The sequence below is a fragment of the Argopecten irradians genome, chromosome 7 (genome assembly GCF_041381155.1).
Source record: "Argopecten irradians isolate NY chromosome 7, Ai_NY, whole genome shotgun sequence".
Classification (NCBI taxonomy): domain Eukaryota; kingdom Metazoa; phylum Mollusca; class Bivalvia; order Pectinida; family Pectinidae; genus Argopecten; species Argopecten irradians.
In genome coordinates, this window is record NC_091140.1 from 43588921 (window position 1) to 43608968 (window position 20048).

Genomic DNA, 20048 nt, shown 5'->3' on the forward strand with positions numbered 1-20048 from the left:
GTGAAAAATAAACTCTGCATGCCAGAACGCAATAAAATGAAAACACTAAAATTTATTTTTTTCGTGTTTTTAGTTAAGATCATAAAAAAATTAACCTGCGTGAATTACCGGCTGTTATAAGGATATCCACGGTGTTAAGGTCTTTTGTAAATCAACTTTCTTTTGCGGATACTAAATTTCATGATTTCAATTTCATGTATATATCAGTTCACTAATTGAAAATCTGAATTGAAATACACGGAGATGAATGTTCACCAAATTACTTAAACCGCGAAAACCCGAAAGTAAGTCGGGCTACAGTATGTAGGATTCATCTATGATGGTGGATGATGGTCAAAATTATATTCATTATACATGTAGATTAAAACCGAAAACCGTGTAGGCGATAAAGAGAGTGAACAAACGAACCAGGATTAAAAAGGGATAGTGTTTGGCTGAGGTACATATATTGAGAAGCATAGACAATACGTACTTAGTTAAGTAACTTTATATCTGTTTATGGTGGAAGGAAGGGTCGTCAGACAATAATAAAAAAAACATACAAAATTTGAAGTTTTGACAGATTGTGCATTTGATGGAACGGAGAATACCTTCGATACCGAGAGTTATAAATATGTACACGCATCCTGTACATACGTAAGTTTGTGTGATATTTTTGTGTAATTCACCATTTCAACCACACAAAACACCGAAAATCAACCCAAACAGAACGACAACTATTTCAGGAACATTGCAACTTTTAATTGTGTTAAAATAAAATGTTTTTTTTTATAAGTTTATGATAAAACATTTTTATTCGTATTAATGTCATATAGTATGAAACTTAATCAAAATGGTTTCGATTGGGTTTTTTTCTCTGTTTGTTTGTATTGACTACTTAAACAGTTCTAGAATTCGTTTGGTAAAATTTCATATCAAATAATAAACTAGCTTAGCGTTGATTTCACTCCATGCCCCAGTGAACTAATGCATTAAATACAGATTTACAGTTTGAGCACGATTGTGACACGTAAAGGATATATTTTATAATTTACATTACAATAGGTTTTTGCTCTCAAAATGACATAGCATTGCATTTGATACATCAGTATGAGCATATATTTATAGCTGTATATGTTGTGGCGAATATGACCAATATCACTAAATATACATACTATCAAGTATATTTAGAATCATGTCATAATTTTCGGTTATTATATCAGAAATGGAAATTAACAGTTAATTTATAGAATTACAATAAATATTGGCAAAACTTATATCGTTCCTCATCAAGGAGTTAGTACTTACCTCCCCTTATTTTCATAAACCTCACCATGTATATTTGTTTTATATAATTGTTTGTTCGTATCACCATTATCAGGAGAAGACTAAGATAGGCTATGCCTGATGTCTAATCCTATTGACACTTAATATCTTTTGTCAATAAAATATTTGGAAATTGAAATTGAAATACATTAGTAATTTGGGTTGGTTTGTTTTTCGGTCTATTCTATATATAGCTTCAGATGTTTAGATATATAGTATGCTTCTTCGTCTGTATTTGGTATGAATATTAAATAATATACAATAGCACAGTCCCGGGAAGAAAGAATAAAGCATTTCTAAATTAAACGCGGTTATGAACAAATAGATATACATAATCATAAGGCCATAAAAATCCAGCTTGCCGTATTTCGAAAGAAAGTATTTTAATCGATTACATGATATCCTAATCATCGATGTATGTTACTTATCAATGAGCATGTATGTAAGTAGTGACGCAGTGGTTATTGTGGCTGGTTCTGGGGCCTCTAGGACGCATCCCTGAAGCCTTTCGCCTCTGGAACTCATGCCTAGAACGCAGATTTGTCGTTCTGTTCACAGGTTGGTAGCTTTTCCTTCTTTACATAAACTTGGCACGCCGATAAATGGCCATAGCTTTAACACCTTGAATAGAACGCATGCAGACAAAACAAACAGGGACTTGAAAAAAACTCTATACAAATCGTATCATGTCATGAGTGTAGTCCATTTTGTCCAAAGAAATGCTAATACACATTGAATTTACGTCAATTTTGTTATCTAGTTTTGAAATAAGGACACTGACCCTATCCGGTCTCATGTTTAGGCGGAATCATGCATATTGTATTGTCATGCATATATTTAGTAGTTTAATTGTGCGCTAATGATCATGTTTACAAACACTTATAGACACCCCACAACGACATGTGTGAAAACCAATAGTAAATTCTGTAAGACCTTCACCAAGATAGAGCAATTACAATATAAAAAAAGACATCTCGTAATTCCTTTGTTACTAATTACTGCTTGAAGTTTAATTACACCAACAAAGGACACGGTGCCTATAGATAACGACTTGGAAAACAAACTCAGTTCATTCCTTAAAAAGGCGACAGAATCAAATGTTCGGAAAAAATGTCCTGTAGAGATAGGTTTGACTGTAGAACCAGACAATTTAACTATAAACCAAACATGTGCGTGGGTGTTTAAAGACGGGAAACCATCATGTCAAATGCTACAGATGTAAGACACTGATGGCTTTGTTGCAAGATCATTTCTAGTAAAACCAAAAAATCGCCATGAATAATGGAATGGACACGTTATTTTTCAATGCAAAAATAAGCAATTTGGTAAAACAGAAACTTCAACACAAGAAAATGCCAATTACATGTATATGATATGAATGGTGGTAATAATGATAATAATAATAATAGACTTCATTTAGAGTCGATAAAACTTTGAGTCAGAGACTCGTCTTCCAAGTGGTCGACATAAAAATATACAATATTTACAACAAAATAGATGTCAATAATTTAGAGATTCTTCAGAGGGTAACTTTGACTAATTCAATTACTTTTAATATAATATACAACCAGAAAACCGAAACTATTAATGACATTACCGAGACTGAATATAGAACTTTGACGTTCGGTCCTTAATCCTAGGTTTACACTATGTTCCCGGCGGCCACGGCAGTCCCGTTTCAGACCACCGTGGACAAAACATGGTGACCGCAAGACAACGTGAGACATCGCAGAAGGATGTGATAGACAAACGTGAGCGGTCGTGATTACCGTGGATGCCGTGCCAGATTTTTTAAAACTGTCAAAAAATTTGCCACGGCAGTCACGGTACAGATGGTGAACGCCACAGGACGTAATAAAACGGCATTGACGTAACAAAACGTAACAGCGCGTACGAGGCCGTAACAAAACTTCCAGACGGTCCGTGGTGGAACGGGCAGCAAGCACGTTCCCGGGAATCTCACGGTGATTTCAAGTTTTGTGACGTTCTGTTGCGTTTTTTCCACGTTTTGCCAAGGTTGATGCAGATTGACTGCACGTTTTGTGCCGGTTTGTCAAGGTTTGTCAAGGTTTTGACGGCAAGCCAAGGTGGATGATAGCCGTTTTGATGCGTTCTGTCAAGGCACATCACTGCTTGTAGCGGTGGAAAGCCAGATGTAATACGGCGTGTTACGTCCTATTACGGTCTTACGTTGCAAGCATTATATGATAGAGTATCATTGCCTTGCCTGGTGCATTTTGCTACTTTTTGGAATTATTTGTTTTAATAGATAGAAATAGTCATTATCAAACACATTTAAACCATCAAATTATACGAAACCTATTATTGTAAAAGGCAGATTAAGTGATAACAATTACAGAAAAAAAAATGCGTAGAAACACTTGGCTATAATAATGATATATTTCTTTAAACACATTTTGTGACTAAACGTGTTTGAAATGACATTTTCGGCAATAAATATTGTTTCATTTGCTCCAAAAAAGCCCGTAATCAAGCTTTCATCCTTAGTAAGCCTTGGCGGACCGTGAAAAACGTATCGGAGCTTGATCAAAACGTGTAAAACGTAGCAGACCTCATCAGATCGTAACAGGACTAGAGAGAACGTAGTGTTATCCTTGATAGACCGTGCTAAAGCCGTAGTGTACCTTTAACCTCCGGGAACAGCACTTTCCCCTGTATCCACGGTCCACCACGTAATCCGTAAAAGACCGTGGCAAAACTTCACAAGACCTAGCTCAACTTGAATACAGAGACAAAAATAGACAAAATTCCACGGCGCACCACGTTTCGGGAAAACGGGGCTACCGTGATCGCCGGGAATATAATGTAAACCTAGCATAAAGGATTCGTCACGGTCTGCTGAGTTTGCGGAGAGAGTTTTTTGTACTCGGTTTTCAAAAAGTGACAAACTTAATAATATGATTAATCAATTTTTCATTTCCCATTTGCTGCAAATAGTAAATTCTGTAAGACCTTCACCAAGATAGAGCAATTACAATATAAAAAAAGACATCTCGTAATTCCTTTGTTACTAATTACTGCTTGAAGTTTAATTACACCAACAAAGGACACGGTGCCTATAGATAACGACTTGGAAAACAAACTCAGTTCATTCCTTAAAAAGGCGACAGAATCAAATGTTCGGAAAAAATGTCCTGTAGAGATAGGTTTGACTGTAGAACCAGACAATTTAACTATAAACCAAACATGTGCGTGGGTGTTTAAAGACGGGAAACCAGCATGTCAATTGCTACAGATGTAAGACACTGATGGCTTTGTTGCAAGATAATCTCAGTAAAACCAAAAAATCGCCATGAATAATGGAATGGACACGTTATTTTTCAATGCAAAAATAAGCAATTTGGTAAAACAGAAACTTCAACACAAGAAAATGCCAATTACATGTATATGATATGAATGGTGGTAATAATGATAATAATAATAATAGACTTCATTTAGAGTCGATAAAACTTTGAGTCAGAGACTCGTCTTCCAAGTGGTCGACATAAAAATATACAATATTTACAACAAAATAGATGTCAATAATTTAGAGATTCTTCAGAGGGTAACTTTCACTTATTCAATTACTTTTAATATAATATACAACCAGAATACCGAGACCATTAATGACATTACCGAGACTGAATATAGAACTTTGACGTTCGGTCCTTAAAGGATTCGTCACGGTCTGCTGAGTTTGCGGAGAGAGTTTTTTGTGCTCGGTTTTCAAAAAGTGACAAACTTTATAATATGATTAATTAATTTTTCATTTCCTATTTGCTGCAAAAGCTGTTATAAAACTATCTCTATAGTTGGCAAGAAGGTAAAGAATGATATACTCCATAAATGTCAGGAAAGGATCAATCGAGGCACTGCTTGTTATCCAATATTTTTTTTTAATTAATGAAATATTTTGAATTGAATACATTTCAGACAGTTTTTATATCGATTTTAATATTGTCGTTAATCTGTGGTTAGCCTAATCACATAATTAACACCTGGGCTATGAACTATGGTGTGTATACCGTAAACTACCTAGCAACCCCGCATTGTGATTTATAAGTAGTGGAGTAGAACAGCAAACAATTGCATAACGTGGTCTTCTCATGCCGGCCCTCCACCCAACCCTGGCCCACTCTTTTAGATGATAATTTACAATTTTACAATTTTGTCCGGTGTGTTACCCATTGTAAATAGATATACTGATATATATATATTACTGCATGTTTTATTTCACTTGATATGACATACTGTCAGCATTATACATCAGTTATATTACTCGTTTGTGTAGTGAAAACCAAAAAACTACCTGCTAGGGGACTCGCTGTGGTTGCCAGTCTATGCTGTTTTTGTACCGATATCTTAATATGAACATTTGAAATGTAAGGTAATGAATATGAAGTTCTGAAAGAATCGTTTCAATAACTAATTGCTAGCACAACGGTACACTTAGTTTTTGTATTGAAAACCAAAATACTACCTGCTAGGGGACTCGCTGTGGTTGCCAGTCTATGCTGTTTTTGTACCGAGATCTTAATATGAACATTTGAAGTGTAAGGTAATGAATATGAAGTTCTGAAAGAATCGTTTCAATAACTAATTGCTAGCACAACGGTACACTAGTTTTTGTATTGAAAACCAAAATACTACCTGCTAGGGGACTTGCTCAAGAAATGACCTCGTATGAAGTGTCAGACAATTTTGGTTTTAATCCGGTGTATACAGTTTTTGTATAGGTAAGGGATATGAAGGTTTGAAAGAATCGTTTGAAGCAATTTATTGGTAGGCCTACTACGGTAGATAACAAGAAAACATGATGGGGTTTACTAAGTAATAAACACTGTTAATGATCCACAAGATGGGGCACGACAAAGTGAATAAATCATATTAAGTCAAACATTTAATCAAGGCGAAATAAGGGCAAATGCAAAACTTAGATTTCCATGAAACCAGTTGCAAAAGTGGTTCTTTCCGCAGTTCGATCGTTTTTATTTGGATAAGTCCGGCTTTCACTCACATGTAAAATATAGAACTTTTGTAAGTGGTCGTGGCAGTCAAATGAACGTAAATCACAAGTAAAACAAACAAGGCATTCAAATAAACTACACATTGGGGCATGTGTGAAGTATGTGTTATAAAAAAGAAATGCCAATGTGAGTACATGAATTTTACCTTTGATTTTTTCATCCGATTTTATTTTAAAAAAAATGTGTTGATCCGGGTCCAGATTTTAAACGAGTGTCAGTGGAATAATTTACTGCCAGTAATCTATTTATTAGTTAATCTGCGTAGTGCTGACAATAGTTATAAACAATGAATGGCGTGAGAACTAATGGGGAAACAGAAGACCGGATGGTGTAGTGCTTAAACCCCTGTGCCCAATGTCTGGGATATTAAAATAATATTTTTAAGACAAACAAGCCGCCCGTCTTTCAGCTAGCCGGCCGGGGTGCGATCCCTGGCATTGAACAAAACGGAGGAAGGGTTTGCTGGTAATGACTTCGTAAACAAAATTATTTCATCTTAAAAAATCCAGATTTTAAACATTTGTAAATCAGAAATTTTAAGTATAAGCAAACCTATCAGTAAAACCTCATAGTTACTCGTATTTAAAATGAGAGATCATTTAAGTAGACCTTTAAATTTTCAAATCAGTGAAAACGAGTTTAATACGGTTGGATGAACGAGAGACCAATTACAAAATGTGATTGTTAATGTTCACATTCCGATGGAGTTCACCTTAATTTATCAAGGTCAGACACAAACTTAATATAGATCCATTCGAATTTATGCGAGAATGACCCAGAGGACTAAGAGAGGACATGTTCGATTTTTCATTTGCGATACACACACAACAAATTGTGTCAACCCAGCGGCGGCCATGACATATTTGGTACAATAAGATTGTATATATATATAGCTTGGATACGACTTATTATAAGAAGATATTATCTTCGTGAATATAATTGTTGCATTTGTTGTGGATTGGTGTCATAAAATCGTGATTATATGAGTAAACCTTAGAATATAAAACCACATAGCGCATTTATGAAGGTATTATGCAAACGGGTACACCAGTGTGTGTAACTAAAGGCAGAAAATCAGCATGCCACAAACATGTCAGGTGTCACTGAAGATTAGATGTTAGGATCGCGGTAGGCAGTTGAAAAACTATAAAGGAAGGGCCAATTATTTTCCAAAAATGTTTTATTAAAATATTTGTTTGTCAGACAATATGGTTAATATGGGGATAGGGCTAACAGCTAAGGATATTTAAGGATTGATGAAAGATACCCATACTTAATGTTTAGAAATGATAAAAGACTGCTTTCAGGACTTTTCAAAGTCCTCCTTCAATAAAATGTTGCTTATGCAGTAATGTATCTATATATAATATTCTTAACTCAGCAATAACACGCAGTTAAGATGTGATAATTATGAGATATTTGGTAGGCTCCAGCATTGTTTTCTGTAGTTTTGAATACATAAACGGACAATGTGTTGTTAGGATTATCCTGTTTCTTAAGCTTAAACGAGGGTCAAAATAATGGATACCATATACATAATGTAAGAAAACACCATCTTAAACCTCTTGAGTAATAATGATGGCATTTCGGACATCGTAATTAATGATTACATACTCGTATTTTGTTTTCATATAGTAGTTCAAGCTGTTTAATCTTTGAAGGATGGATTATCCATTTGATGCTAATCCGCTCAAAAGATGAAACCACACTACGATTTGAGAGCAGACAATGAAAACACACAAGATACACGGTAGCTGTATAGGTACACAGTGGTTCAACCTGAACCCGATATGACACAGATTAAGCCATACAACATGTTCTCTGTCTGTTACACTCTATAAATTATATACACTTTCGTACCTGGCGTAAGGGAGTATATTTAAATTTTGTATTTGAAAATGAACAAAAGTCGACCTATCGAAGTCTATGAGGGTCCCGAGTTATGATGTAAACAGTTAACCGGCTCTTAAATTCATATTATAAATTCTGAAGCGTAAGTGACAAAGTTTATTCAATCTTTAAACGGGAATTTAATGTCTAGGGTTCGCACTTGAGATCAGCTTAGTTACTGTTTGGGTCTTGTCTTCAAAGAAATAATGTTCGAATGTTTGTTCTTCAAATCCCATAACCTTTTCGTATAGGTTTACCTTGCGAACAATGCCCGACCTTGACATTCAGCCGGTATGAAGCTTTGGAACCGGTTTTCTATTGGGTTGAAAACAAAATATTTGCAGTTTATAACATGTATGTATGCAAATACTGCATTCTGAAAAGAAGCTCTGCAAAAAGGTTATACACTAGTTTGTGTTATCGCTTGTCAAAACAGATTGTTTCTTAGATAAACGGAAATGAAACATGTTATCGTTTCAAGGTCGGGTTGTTCAAAAATTTTAAAAACCTGTTGATAGCTAGAATATTGTGAATTCCGAAAAGAAATAGGTGCTGATTTTTTTAAATGATGTATAAGCTACATGTATAATATGATTTTTGTTTTGATAGCTTTGTCTCCTTGCACTAATACTTGTTCTCATTATGAACAGGTGTCAGTATTTGGACCAAAGACTGTGATACTAAAGCAATAGACTGTTGCCAAACGATATGAATACAATTTTGGGTGACAGTTAAATAGGTCGTAAATAACATGTCGTCCTTAATTGTAAATATGTAAACATTTTTACAGAAATGTTTTGTATCGGCATGTTCATGGATGGATTTATCAACATTTTACGTACACCCTTTAAAGTGAGATAAACCGTTTAATGTTTGATTTCGTAAAGTTGAATATGTAGTCACACAAAATTACGACATTTAGAGTTTACGACAGTTCACGACTGTCGTAAATTGGTCATTGTCTTTGCCATTTTGTTATTTTATGTAATGATATAATAGATAATCGCTGATTACAAGTGTTGTTTATGTCATGTCCTTGGTTTTATATTTGGTGAAAATAAGGCATATCTCGTAATAAAATGTATCCTTGTAGTGTGACGTAAGTTTTTATTTCTTTGAAATGATAAAAATGTATTTTTTCATTTTTCAAAATCGGTTTATGACAGGTAAGTTGAACACCAAAATTAAATAGTGCTAGGTCACCTTGACTTAGCTTTACATCCGGTCTTTTTTGTGTATAAGATATTTGGAATTCCATATTCCTGGCCGACTTCACTTCTGAACAAAAAAAACCGTATAGATGTGTATTGCATAACATTTGTAACATTGAAGACCATGTTTTTTTACAATATTATTCGCTCGATGGTTCTCTGTTGTTGACACAGGATAACCATGTCGAGGACACTCGGCGTCAATGCCCGCAGTTTGTCAAAGGGGGTGAACTAGGACATCGGGATATCACTGACTCTCTTCATAAAGAAATCGTGAGCCAAACTGCTTTTTAAATATCTTTTATTCGGGGTAATGAATAAAAGTCATTCCTTCTGACGTCTGCAGTGCAGCTTTATATAGATTTTATTCGAGACATTTGGATATCATTCCACAATAAAGTCTGTAATACTTTGACTTTTTACCAAAGCATAAGCTACAGAATTATGCAACACACAGATCCATTACATTGTCGCATGCTAACTATCTGGTCTCCAAGTTTTGGATAAATCGGGAGAGTTCGTACTATTAAACAGTCTAAATAACCAGGTGTTCACAATGCCCGCAATACGAGTTTGTTCTAATTTTTTATTTATTTTACGGGGATTGCAAACAGCCCTGTGGCCACTAGATGTTATTCTTGACACTTATGACAATGCATTATATACAACATATTAGCATAGCACACTTTCTCTCACTAGCACAAACATTCCATAACAACAGAAAGAGAAAAGGAGAGAAAATTAATTATAAATAAAATAGGTGTGTCAACCATATCCTACACTGATTGTATGCCTAATATCCTGGGAAATGGTTTGGAAGGACACATACTTAAAATTAATTAAGAATAATTAAAAGTAATCAAGTGATTACGGATCTGTTTATCTGATTCTAGACTTATTTTGTTTTGTTTACAGGATAAATTGGTAAATATTAAGGTTTTTTTTGTGATTATTCAATTAATGATTATAAAGAAGCACCATATTAACCTAAGAATAATGTGCTAACAAATTAATTGAATGAAGTAATGTTTGGTTCGTTAGGTTAATTATGTCTGACCTTCCATTAACAGCCAGGGTCATCAAAGGACTGCCTGCCATGTATGTAACGCGTTGCTTGTGTGCACCTTTTTATATTTTGGGAGGCAGTGGTATATTCATGCTGTTCTCATTGTAATAGTAGAAATAAATGAGTAATGAAAAATAAACACCATCTTCAATACTTTACAAGGGTTAAACACGTTTTTGTTGTTATGAAACAAGCGATTTATTCACATCAAAACTGTGATTTTCAGCATCAAAAATTAGTTTTGTCGGCATCAAACACGTGATAATTCAGCATCAAACGCGTGATTTGCCGGCATCAAATACGTGATTTGTCAGCATCACACACGTGATATGTTGGCATCAAACACGTGATATCTCCGCATCAAAAGCGTGATTTGTCAGCATTAAACACGTGATTTGTCAGCCTCAATTATATGATTGGCTTACAAAATATTTGGGGCATCAAGCACATGATGTCAATATTATAATATGTTTGCGGATGTTGATCTTTGATTATGACGGGTCCTTTCACGGCAACACCATAAAGTGCTTGGATAAGTATTCAGATGAATTCCCATAACTGTTCCTTTGTTAACCCGAAGGAAATAAAACTTTCACAAAAACTCCTATTTCAAAGTCCTAACTCAACGATCCTATTAATATGTATACAAAAACAATTATATTTACACCGTTTGAATATTTGATTAATGGTAATGCGGTATTTATGTTTTCATGTTACGTCATACCAAACAATAAGCATAAGGGCCTTCGGGCCTTTTAGCAGTATGACACCGCCCTGTAGACATACTACTATATATACACAGGTATATGTATATCTTGAGGTCACTCTTAATGTATCTTACTCCATCAGTGTCATTTGATTTATACGAAGAAAGACATTTTCTGGTACATTTAGCGAAAGGTGCAAATTTGACTATGTTCGCACAGTGTAAATGTTGGCTATCCAGCCCCTCCCATACTTCGGTACTAAACAATTTACAACCGATATCAATTCAGTCGATCGCTATCCACAGTTTGCTATATCTTAAATCTGACCTCTTGACCTGCTGGGAATCACCTTAACGGTTTCTTGCAATAAAAAGCTGTTGATGACATTGCAAATGGTCAAATTTCATCAAAGTTACAAATAAAATCAAATTGAGTTAGATTTTTGATGTAAGACTAAAATAATAAATAATTCGACATACCTCCTCCATTTTTGTAACAGAGGTACGGAAATCTCCAAACATTCCCCAATCCTACAGAAAATCCAATACAAGCCAGGAGAAAATCCATTTTGGTCGACCATGTTTCTCTCTTATTAAGTTTTTCTCCATCGCCTGCAACTTCCACACTGTTCGGAGTACTCGACTCCATTTCTTTCTTTTTTGAAGACATTTTATAAACCCCGACCGACTGACGGCACACTCGGCGTGAAATGATGTTACTGACGACTTTAAAGTCGACCACGAGCGTTCCGCAAGGTTGATTTTGCTAGTCGACGATGTTTGTAAACAAGGAGAGTGTTGTAAATGCCTTAACCTTATCGATATAAAAGGTTTTACATCGTCATATTGTGGTTTTATTGTTCATTCACAATCCTTAATTCTTGTTAATTTGGCTTTTGTTTTTTTGTCATTTACAGGCGTATATGCAAATTAATCTGTTTGAAAAGGAAAACCCGGTATTTGACGAGCAATATAAATATGTAGACGCATATGCAATGTACACATCAAAGGTATCTATGCTTTACCTGAGTCTAGAATAAATATACGTACATTTGAATATAGCTAATGCAGGTTATTCGTCACATGCATAGGTGCATATGGGTTTAGTTTCTGTATATCTTTCGGTCACTGATTAACATAAAAATGCATAAAATATTTACCAAGAACATCAAGGACAAGAATATATACTATCGAAACTTTATTTTATTTATTGCTATTATAATTAATAATTATAAATCGAAAACATTTGAAAAATACTTGTGTTTTTCAAATGATTTTGTATTTTATTCTGTTTAAAAAGCATTGTAATTTGCCCTTTATCGGAATTTTTATTTTGTCTGTGGTCTAAAACAGACCCATTTCTTCTGTTAAGGTTGCGTTTTATTTTCAATTTTAAATTCCTAGGTCTTGTCAAACACTGCTATTGTAAAGCTAAGTAATCGTGAGACGGCCTTGGTTGAATTCACCTGTGTACCTCGATAAAAGGTCTGTGCTCCTCACGTCCATACCAAATCTAAATATATCTATTGGTCTTTTAAATAACCGGTTTTTCTTTAAATACACTCCAACTCACATTATTTATACTTTATAAAGACTGTTTGCTCTTTGACAGAAAACAAACGCTATGTCATATTTTGCTGTCGCATCGCTTAAGTCGTCCATCGATGCTACAAGCGAACAAACAAATTTTATATGAGAATGCAGCAAAAGTATATAGACCATGGCTCCATGTAGGAGATTATCTCAGGTTCCTAAGATGTGACAAATGTGAATAAGATATTCAGACCCACGTGGTCTTGTGGCAGTTTTGTCCTACCGCATGTACTCTCACGCTCTCTTATTACTAATTAGATGGTACGCTGTACTGATAGGTACGCTCTGTTCGCATCCCCGACAGCTGACCGGCTACTCGGTTTAGTCGGTCTCGATTCACCGGCTCGTGATCTTTTGAATGACGAAAAATATATTTTGTTTTGCAGAAAAAACACATTTCAATGCCCCAGACACACACACATATATACATTGTATATATATATGAAGGCTGACAAGGTCGAGGCCTTGGGGATTCAAATATATATACAATGCTCGATATACCGACACACTGGATCAGGCGGTCGCAGTTCACCGGCAACTTAAAATGGAACACGCTGTGCTATTTCGTAAGAAAACTACGCGAAAAAAATATCTTGATTTAGTTACAGTTCGACATCCAAGTTATGTGTTCTATTGACTCCCCTGAGAAGCACGAAGTATCGTGCTATTATACAAATGTCTACACAGTTGTAGTCTGTGTCCTTTTGTGCATTCGAATAAATAAATACTTAATTTGATCTTAACAAAAAAGCCTAACAGTACAACTCCAATAAAAGCAAGAATATTTTGGTTACTTCAATGATGTTTGTTATTCACACTTTGAAAACAATTTAATTGTCATTGATGATATAATAAGGAAAACAGAAGAAATGAATATAAAGCAGAAAATAAAAACAACTGGCAAAAGAGGGGGGAAGTCCCAATCAAATCATTAATTGATTAGAGAGTGATAAGATACAAACACAAATTAAAGAGGAAAAAAGCTGCAGTTGAAACAAACAATTTGTATATTATGTATTTTACCTGGTGCTTCTCATTTACAGTTAATCACAGGTAACCTTGATGTTTCAGTGCCCTCCCTTTCATACTAAAACCATTTCTGTTAGGTTAGACTTGTGTTTGTTTTCTAACTAATGTGTAAAATCAGAGAATGGTTATGTTGGATCTTCATCAGACAAATAACCTGGCAACAAAAATACACAAAGGTCTAAAAAGTGTTCGAAACAAGAACAAGTAACCATAAATCCATTGTGGAACCTGGTAGGTGGATGACTATGAATTATTAAAATAAAATTTGTACTGATTGTGATACCAATGATATTGGTGACAAAATTCATTATTCATGAAAATGTCCATTTTTTACCTAAAAAAATAATATGTTTTTAAATTTTCACAATTTTTACAAATACATTGTATCAAAATATTAAGAAATTTATGTAAATTTATGTAAAGTTCTGGTTTTTTTTTAATGTTCTCCTTCCATGTTGCATTTGTTGAATATTGTAAATATGTCTATATCGTAATTATGTTTCTTTATACACTGTATTTTATAAAGTGACTAAATAAAGTTTGTGAAAATAAAATTAAAATCAAAGTAGAAGATTGATGCTCGACAACGCTGATTATAGCCTACACTATACTTATGCTGTCTGGTCCTTTGTCTGAGGAATGTGACAGTGTACATACCTTACTAGTCATCACACATGAATCATATACTGGTTGTGTAATACATATCCTTACATAAACCAATACTTTCCAGTCTGTACAAAATGTTTAAAGACATATCATAGTTCAACGATATACAATTGTAAAAAAACAATGCTTAGTTATAAAAAGCAAAGCAGAAGGAAAATATAGACATTTGATCTAAGACTACTTGCAGTCAAAAGAAATGAAGAATGACTATTCAATTCTTTTTTACTTTTAACAGGGAGTAATTTGATTACCTTAATCTATCTAGGTCATAATTTTTACAATGAAAACTATATAAGTAATAATTGTATACATTGTTGTTGTGCAGCTTGTTTATTTTGCCAAATGTATGAAAAGTGCGTTTCGGGAAAAAAATGTCCATTTAAAGATGCCCCACCGCCGAAGAATCATAAAGGATTCTCATCATTTGTTTTAATGATCGTTTAATCGTGAATGTATGTCTACTTTACACAAAAAATAATATAGAAATTTTATTGTGTTCTCGGTGCATGTGCCATCAGTACTACAATCTATATAGGACATAGTGGCACGTATTTTTTTTGGGGGGATGCAATTATTTATTTTTAAGTTTGTATCTTGAAGTTAAATTAAAAGTTCAAACTTTGCAATGATGGTAAAGAAAGTAACTTTTGTAACTGAAGAAAAATACTTCTACGTCTGCTCCCGTTTTTGATAGAGAAAAACACAATTTGTCAGCGGTGGAGCATCTTTAAAGATTTGTTACACATTTCTAGTGATAATTTGTAAAAAGATAAATTTTCTGCTTTGGATTGCACATTAGTTCAAATTGCACTAAAATTACTAACTCGGTTTTGTAACCAAATAAAGTGATCCATAGGTGTGCAAAATATTACTTAACAGGTGACAATACCTGAAAGGCACTACACCGCTGACGAATGGTATTTTTCACTACCAAAAACAGGAGCAGACGAATTAGTATTATTTTTCACTTAAATAAGTAACTTACTATAACCATTTCTACCATTGAAAAGTTTGAGCCTCTTTTTCTACTTCTAGATATAAAATATAAAAATAAAAATAAAAACTAATTGCGCCCGGCCATGGTACTTTGTCCTATATATGGAATTTTAAAAGTACTTATTGCGCATCCATCAAAAGCAAAACGAGTCATTTTATACATGTTTTTGTTTAATGAGAAAGACGTTACATTTCGAGTAATCACCAATTCAAATGATGACTACCGTTTATGCTCTGTCGGCGGTAGAGCACCTTTAAGGAATTTATCAGAATACTCTTATAAATCTACAGTGGTAATATACAGATATTATGTTCATTCAAATAAGGTTGTAATTTCTCGAGAGTGCATTATTAAGACGAAACTAGTGCATTTAATGCCTCGTTTATTTTGTTTAGGCATAGCAAATCTGTTAGTTCATGTATGCATAGAAAAGTGTATTTTAATGCTAAATTGCACATTATTTGCTCGCTTTCAGTTTATGCTTCAATGGTGTATAAAATTGTTGAGTTGCACTCATAGTGATAAAGTCGATAAGAAATATTTAAAAATCGTCCCGGAAAAACCTACATTTTTTTCGTTTATGGAAAAATACTTCTTTCGGCGTCTTTTAAATAATTTAAAACATGCAGTATTTTTAATAGAATGAGGAATTCTGCAATTTTCTTGCATTAAATAAAACTTAACTCCTATATATCTGTACAATAATATTTTTACTGTTGGTCTAGAAAAGAAAACTTCATTTCTAACATAGCTATATAAAAATTCTGTCTGGTGAATGTGACAGTGTACACAACGTACTAGTCATCGACATTTCACACATAAAATGTTCATAGGTTATGTAACATATCATTAAATAGATAAGATAAAGTGGGTTTTAGAAATCTCAAGATTGGCTTGAACATATATATTATGCAATTTTCTCCCACATTATACCTTGCACAATGTTATACATGATCATAGAAATATAAGGAACATGTAAAGCATGAAAATTTAAGCTTTGATTCATAATCTTGGTCGGTTTATTCAATGATAGCTCAATGCTGGTAATGGGGAGCCATTGGAATTTCACCACGACTATTTAATGCACAAGATGAAAAAAAATTCCCAATTATTCGCCCTCAATTCAATTTATATATTATAAATCATAAACGATATAAGGTAGGACAATGGACTCTTTCACATTCATTCACGGTTTGAGGTATCTGCCAAGTCGACATCGGGTGTATATACTCAAGCGGTGAATAGTGTGATTTTTTTAAAATAGTTGTCATATGCAATAAAAGGTTTAAAAATCGTAAACGCTGATGTTTGTCTGACCTTGAAATGCAAACGACGGTGTCTAATCGTATAACGAATATGGGATAAATAGGAGGCATGACAAATGCGTACGCCTATTAAATAATAATTTGCTTTGAGAATCTTTGAAGATACAATTGTAAAACTATTGAGTGCAGTACTTGACATGTGAACAATTAGACATGGCCCCGATTGCTCGAAACAAAATGTAAACTTGTTATTAAGTTACTAATTGATTAATTAAATTCTTATGTAATTAAGTAACTAATACTTTATAACTTCTGAAATAACAATGATATTATTACTTAAAGTTATATTTTTTCATTTCAACAAATTTTATTTTGAATAACGATCTTAAAGTTATATGTGGAGTAACTGGGCTTAAATTTTGGCTTGTTAATTTTTTTTCATAAATGTATTGAAAACCATAAGGTTTGATGAATTAAACCGTGATAATCATTCAAATTGTTTCAGATAATATAAACATTAGTTACAACACAGAAAGTACAATTATACACAAAACAGCAAATTCCGGATTTTCTATTGATGATACAATTATATGTGTACCATGTATATAACAAAATATTACAGAAGAAAATATAACATGGCACTTTTGTCCAGATACGGCACATTAACTTAAATGATAGGAAAGATATTACGAATCTAGAAATAGTTAGAACATTTTAGAGAGTTCAACAACATTATAGATATGTAGATAAGAAACTTCATCATCTAGTTTTTTTATATATCTACAGCTTTGTTATTTTTATTACCTCAGTAATCATCTTCGTGTTACTTCCTGTAGGGATTACGGATCGCCAACTGTCAATCAAACCGCACGTGACTTTGTATTTTGTATTGTGTGTGCTACGATGTTTGCTCCGACATTGAATAGAAACACATGCGTTTGTGAGCACGAGGCGTGGCTATATTACACCTGGCGTTACTTCCTGTAGGGATTACCAAGACACTCCTCATATGTTTTGTGTCCTCTAGACACGTGTCCTCATATGTCAGTACCTCTAAGTGTCATTCGTCCTCATAGCACTGCGTGTTACCGTCTCCAAATATCGACACCTGTCCACATATATCAGTACCAATAAGTGTCACTCGTCCCTATTGCACTGTCAGTTGGAGTCTCAAAATCGAAACCCCTGTTCTCATATGTCAGTACCTATAAGTGCCACTCGTCCTCATGGCAACGCCTGTTGGCGTCTCGAAATATCGACACCTGTCCTCATATGTCTATACCTACGTTTCCCGTCCTTATGACACTGTCTTCTGATTCCTAAACACCAATCATTTCGCCCAAACTCCTGTTAGTGACTACTAGATACTAGTTACCATAGGAGCCGGTTTGCTAAGACCCCTACTTGTGTTACATGAACTGTTTACATCTCCATGGAAATGTGATGTTGTCATATTTGTTCATGATTCCAGTTTTCGTGCTACCCTTTGTGGTGGCTTCGCCAGTTACCAAAAGGGGTGTGTGGTGGTGTTTCGGTCTTGTATATTATTGAAAGTGACTTTCATTGCAAATCAGGAGTTAGATATCATAAATGAAATTTTAATTGAAGTCACTGTTAAAGATGCTTACGTGCTGTTGTTTTCCCCTGAATAAGAACAAAAATGGTTGACAGACTGTAAGAGTGACTTCACTAGTTTCGATGGCTCTGATAATAATCATTTCTTTGCTTAAAATAGATGCTTAAATAAGAAGTGTCACTTTTATGCTCGATCTCTCTCAGTCCTTTCTGTCACAGAGTAACCAACACATTCCTCATTAAAGACTTTTCTAGTGTTACTCTTCAAATACCCACCGCCAACTGCTTGCTAATCGCAATCATATCCATCTTATTTCAGTTTCATCAACTTTAAGGAATTCCTTAACTTAAAGTTCTCCTCAGGAAACATTACACAAATTAAGGAAACGTTCATTAACTTCTATAATATTTTGCTACGGAGAAATAATATTTAAGAAATTTCTAAAAGGTAAAGATAGATGGTTAAAATGGAGCCAGGTGTACTTGCGGAAGTTCCCCGATATCAAATATTAATCGACGTGTTTCTCAATATAATATTATCACAATACCATAGCCGTTAATTTGTTGTTTGTACAAACAAACAACATTAAACCAATTTATTATTAACATTATTCTGTTTTTGTCAGTCTAAATAATATATAAAAAGCCATGTATATCTACTAATAAATTAAATTGTAAGTTTTAAAATGCGTAGGAAAATTCCCTATGCAATTGTACAAGTGTTTTATTTACATCATTCATCGAAAATCTTTGTTCCGGAATGTGATTGATAAGATCATTAATCACGCAGTTTCAGATAAATCAATACATCGCAAACCAAATGTTTAATTACCGCAAGTCATAACACCCGGATATAGTCCCAAACATGATGTAAACATTATAAGCAATACTGTGGTTAACTATGGTTATTTTGGTATCCATGTAGTATGTTTGTATATACCACTATCGTTATGTCAATCTGATTAAAATATAGATCATTATAACCACTCCGCCCAATAGAGGATCTGACAACATCCCATTCGTGTACTTTAGATCAAAAACATTTTCTACACATTGCTACGTCAATTGATAACGCCATTTCGTCCCTGTATACATATAAATTTAGCTTTGTTGTGCTCTTTGTGTGAGATGACTACGTACACGAAAATATTCGGTTATCTTTTTCAAACTATTTCGTTCCCAGTCAAGATTCTGTCAGAAACAATTTGATTGGCCATTTTTCAAAGGTCACCAGAACGTGACCTCAATGGGATGTTGTCATACCCACTTATCAAACGTAGTGATAATAAAGGGTCTGTATTTTAATCAGAATGTCGTTGTGTTTATTTCAAGTGACTCGTATTTTGTAAATAAGAGAAGCGGGTAACTGATGATAAAATACTCAAAGATTTTTACGTTTTACTTTGTGTGTGATAAATGTGGTATTTTCTTATACTTTTTTTTTTGTAATTTATGTAAGAGAAAAATATGTGAATTTACTCACATCGATTGTGGAAATCCATGTGTATAGTTCACATATAGAAAGCGCGAAAATATCTTCTCGTGATAATTACCATGTTTAAAGCATACGTTAGCCTATGAATCCTTGTAGTAATTGACTCCATTCAGACAGTGCTCAGAAGAGCTGAATGAAAACACCAGTACATTATGTTCATATGTGAACTACGTTTGGAGTAAATAAATAAAAGAAAGGCTTTAAAAAATAAAATGACAAAATA

General features: G+C 34.0%; 1 protein-coding gene across 1 annotated transcript in view; it reads right to left on the reverse strand.

The window, feature by feature from the left end:
• LOC138328535 (sodium- and chloride-dependent GABA transporter 2-like) overlaps positions 1-11948 on the reverse strand; it is a 23447-nt gene extending 11499 nt beyond the window's left edge. Inside the window, exon 1 of the mRNA XM_069275386.1 lies at positions 11686-11948. Within this exon, the coding sequence (XP_069131487.1) occupies positions 11686-11875 (190 nt within the window). The 5' untranslated portion in view covers positions 11876-11948. The remainder of the gene's footprint in view (positions 1-11685) is intronic.
• Between the last annotated feature and the right edge of the window lie 8100 nt (positions 11949-20048).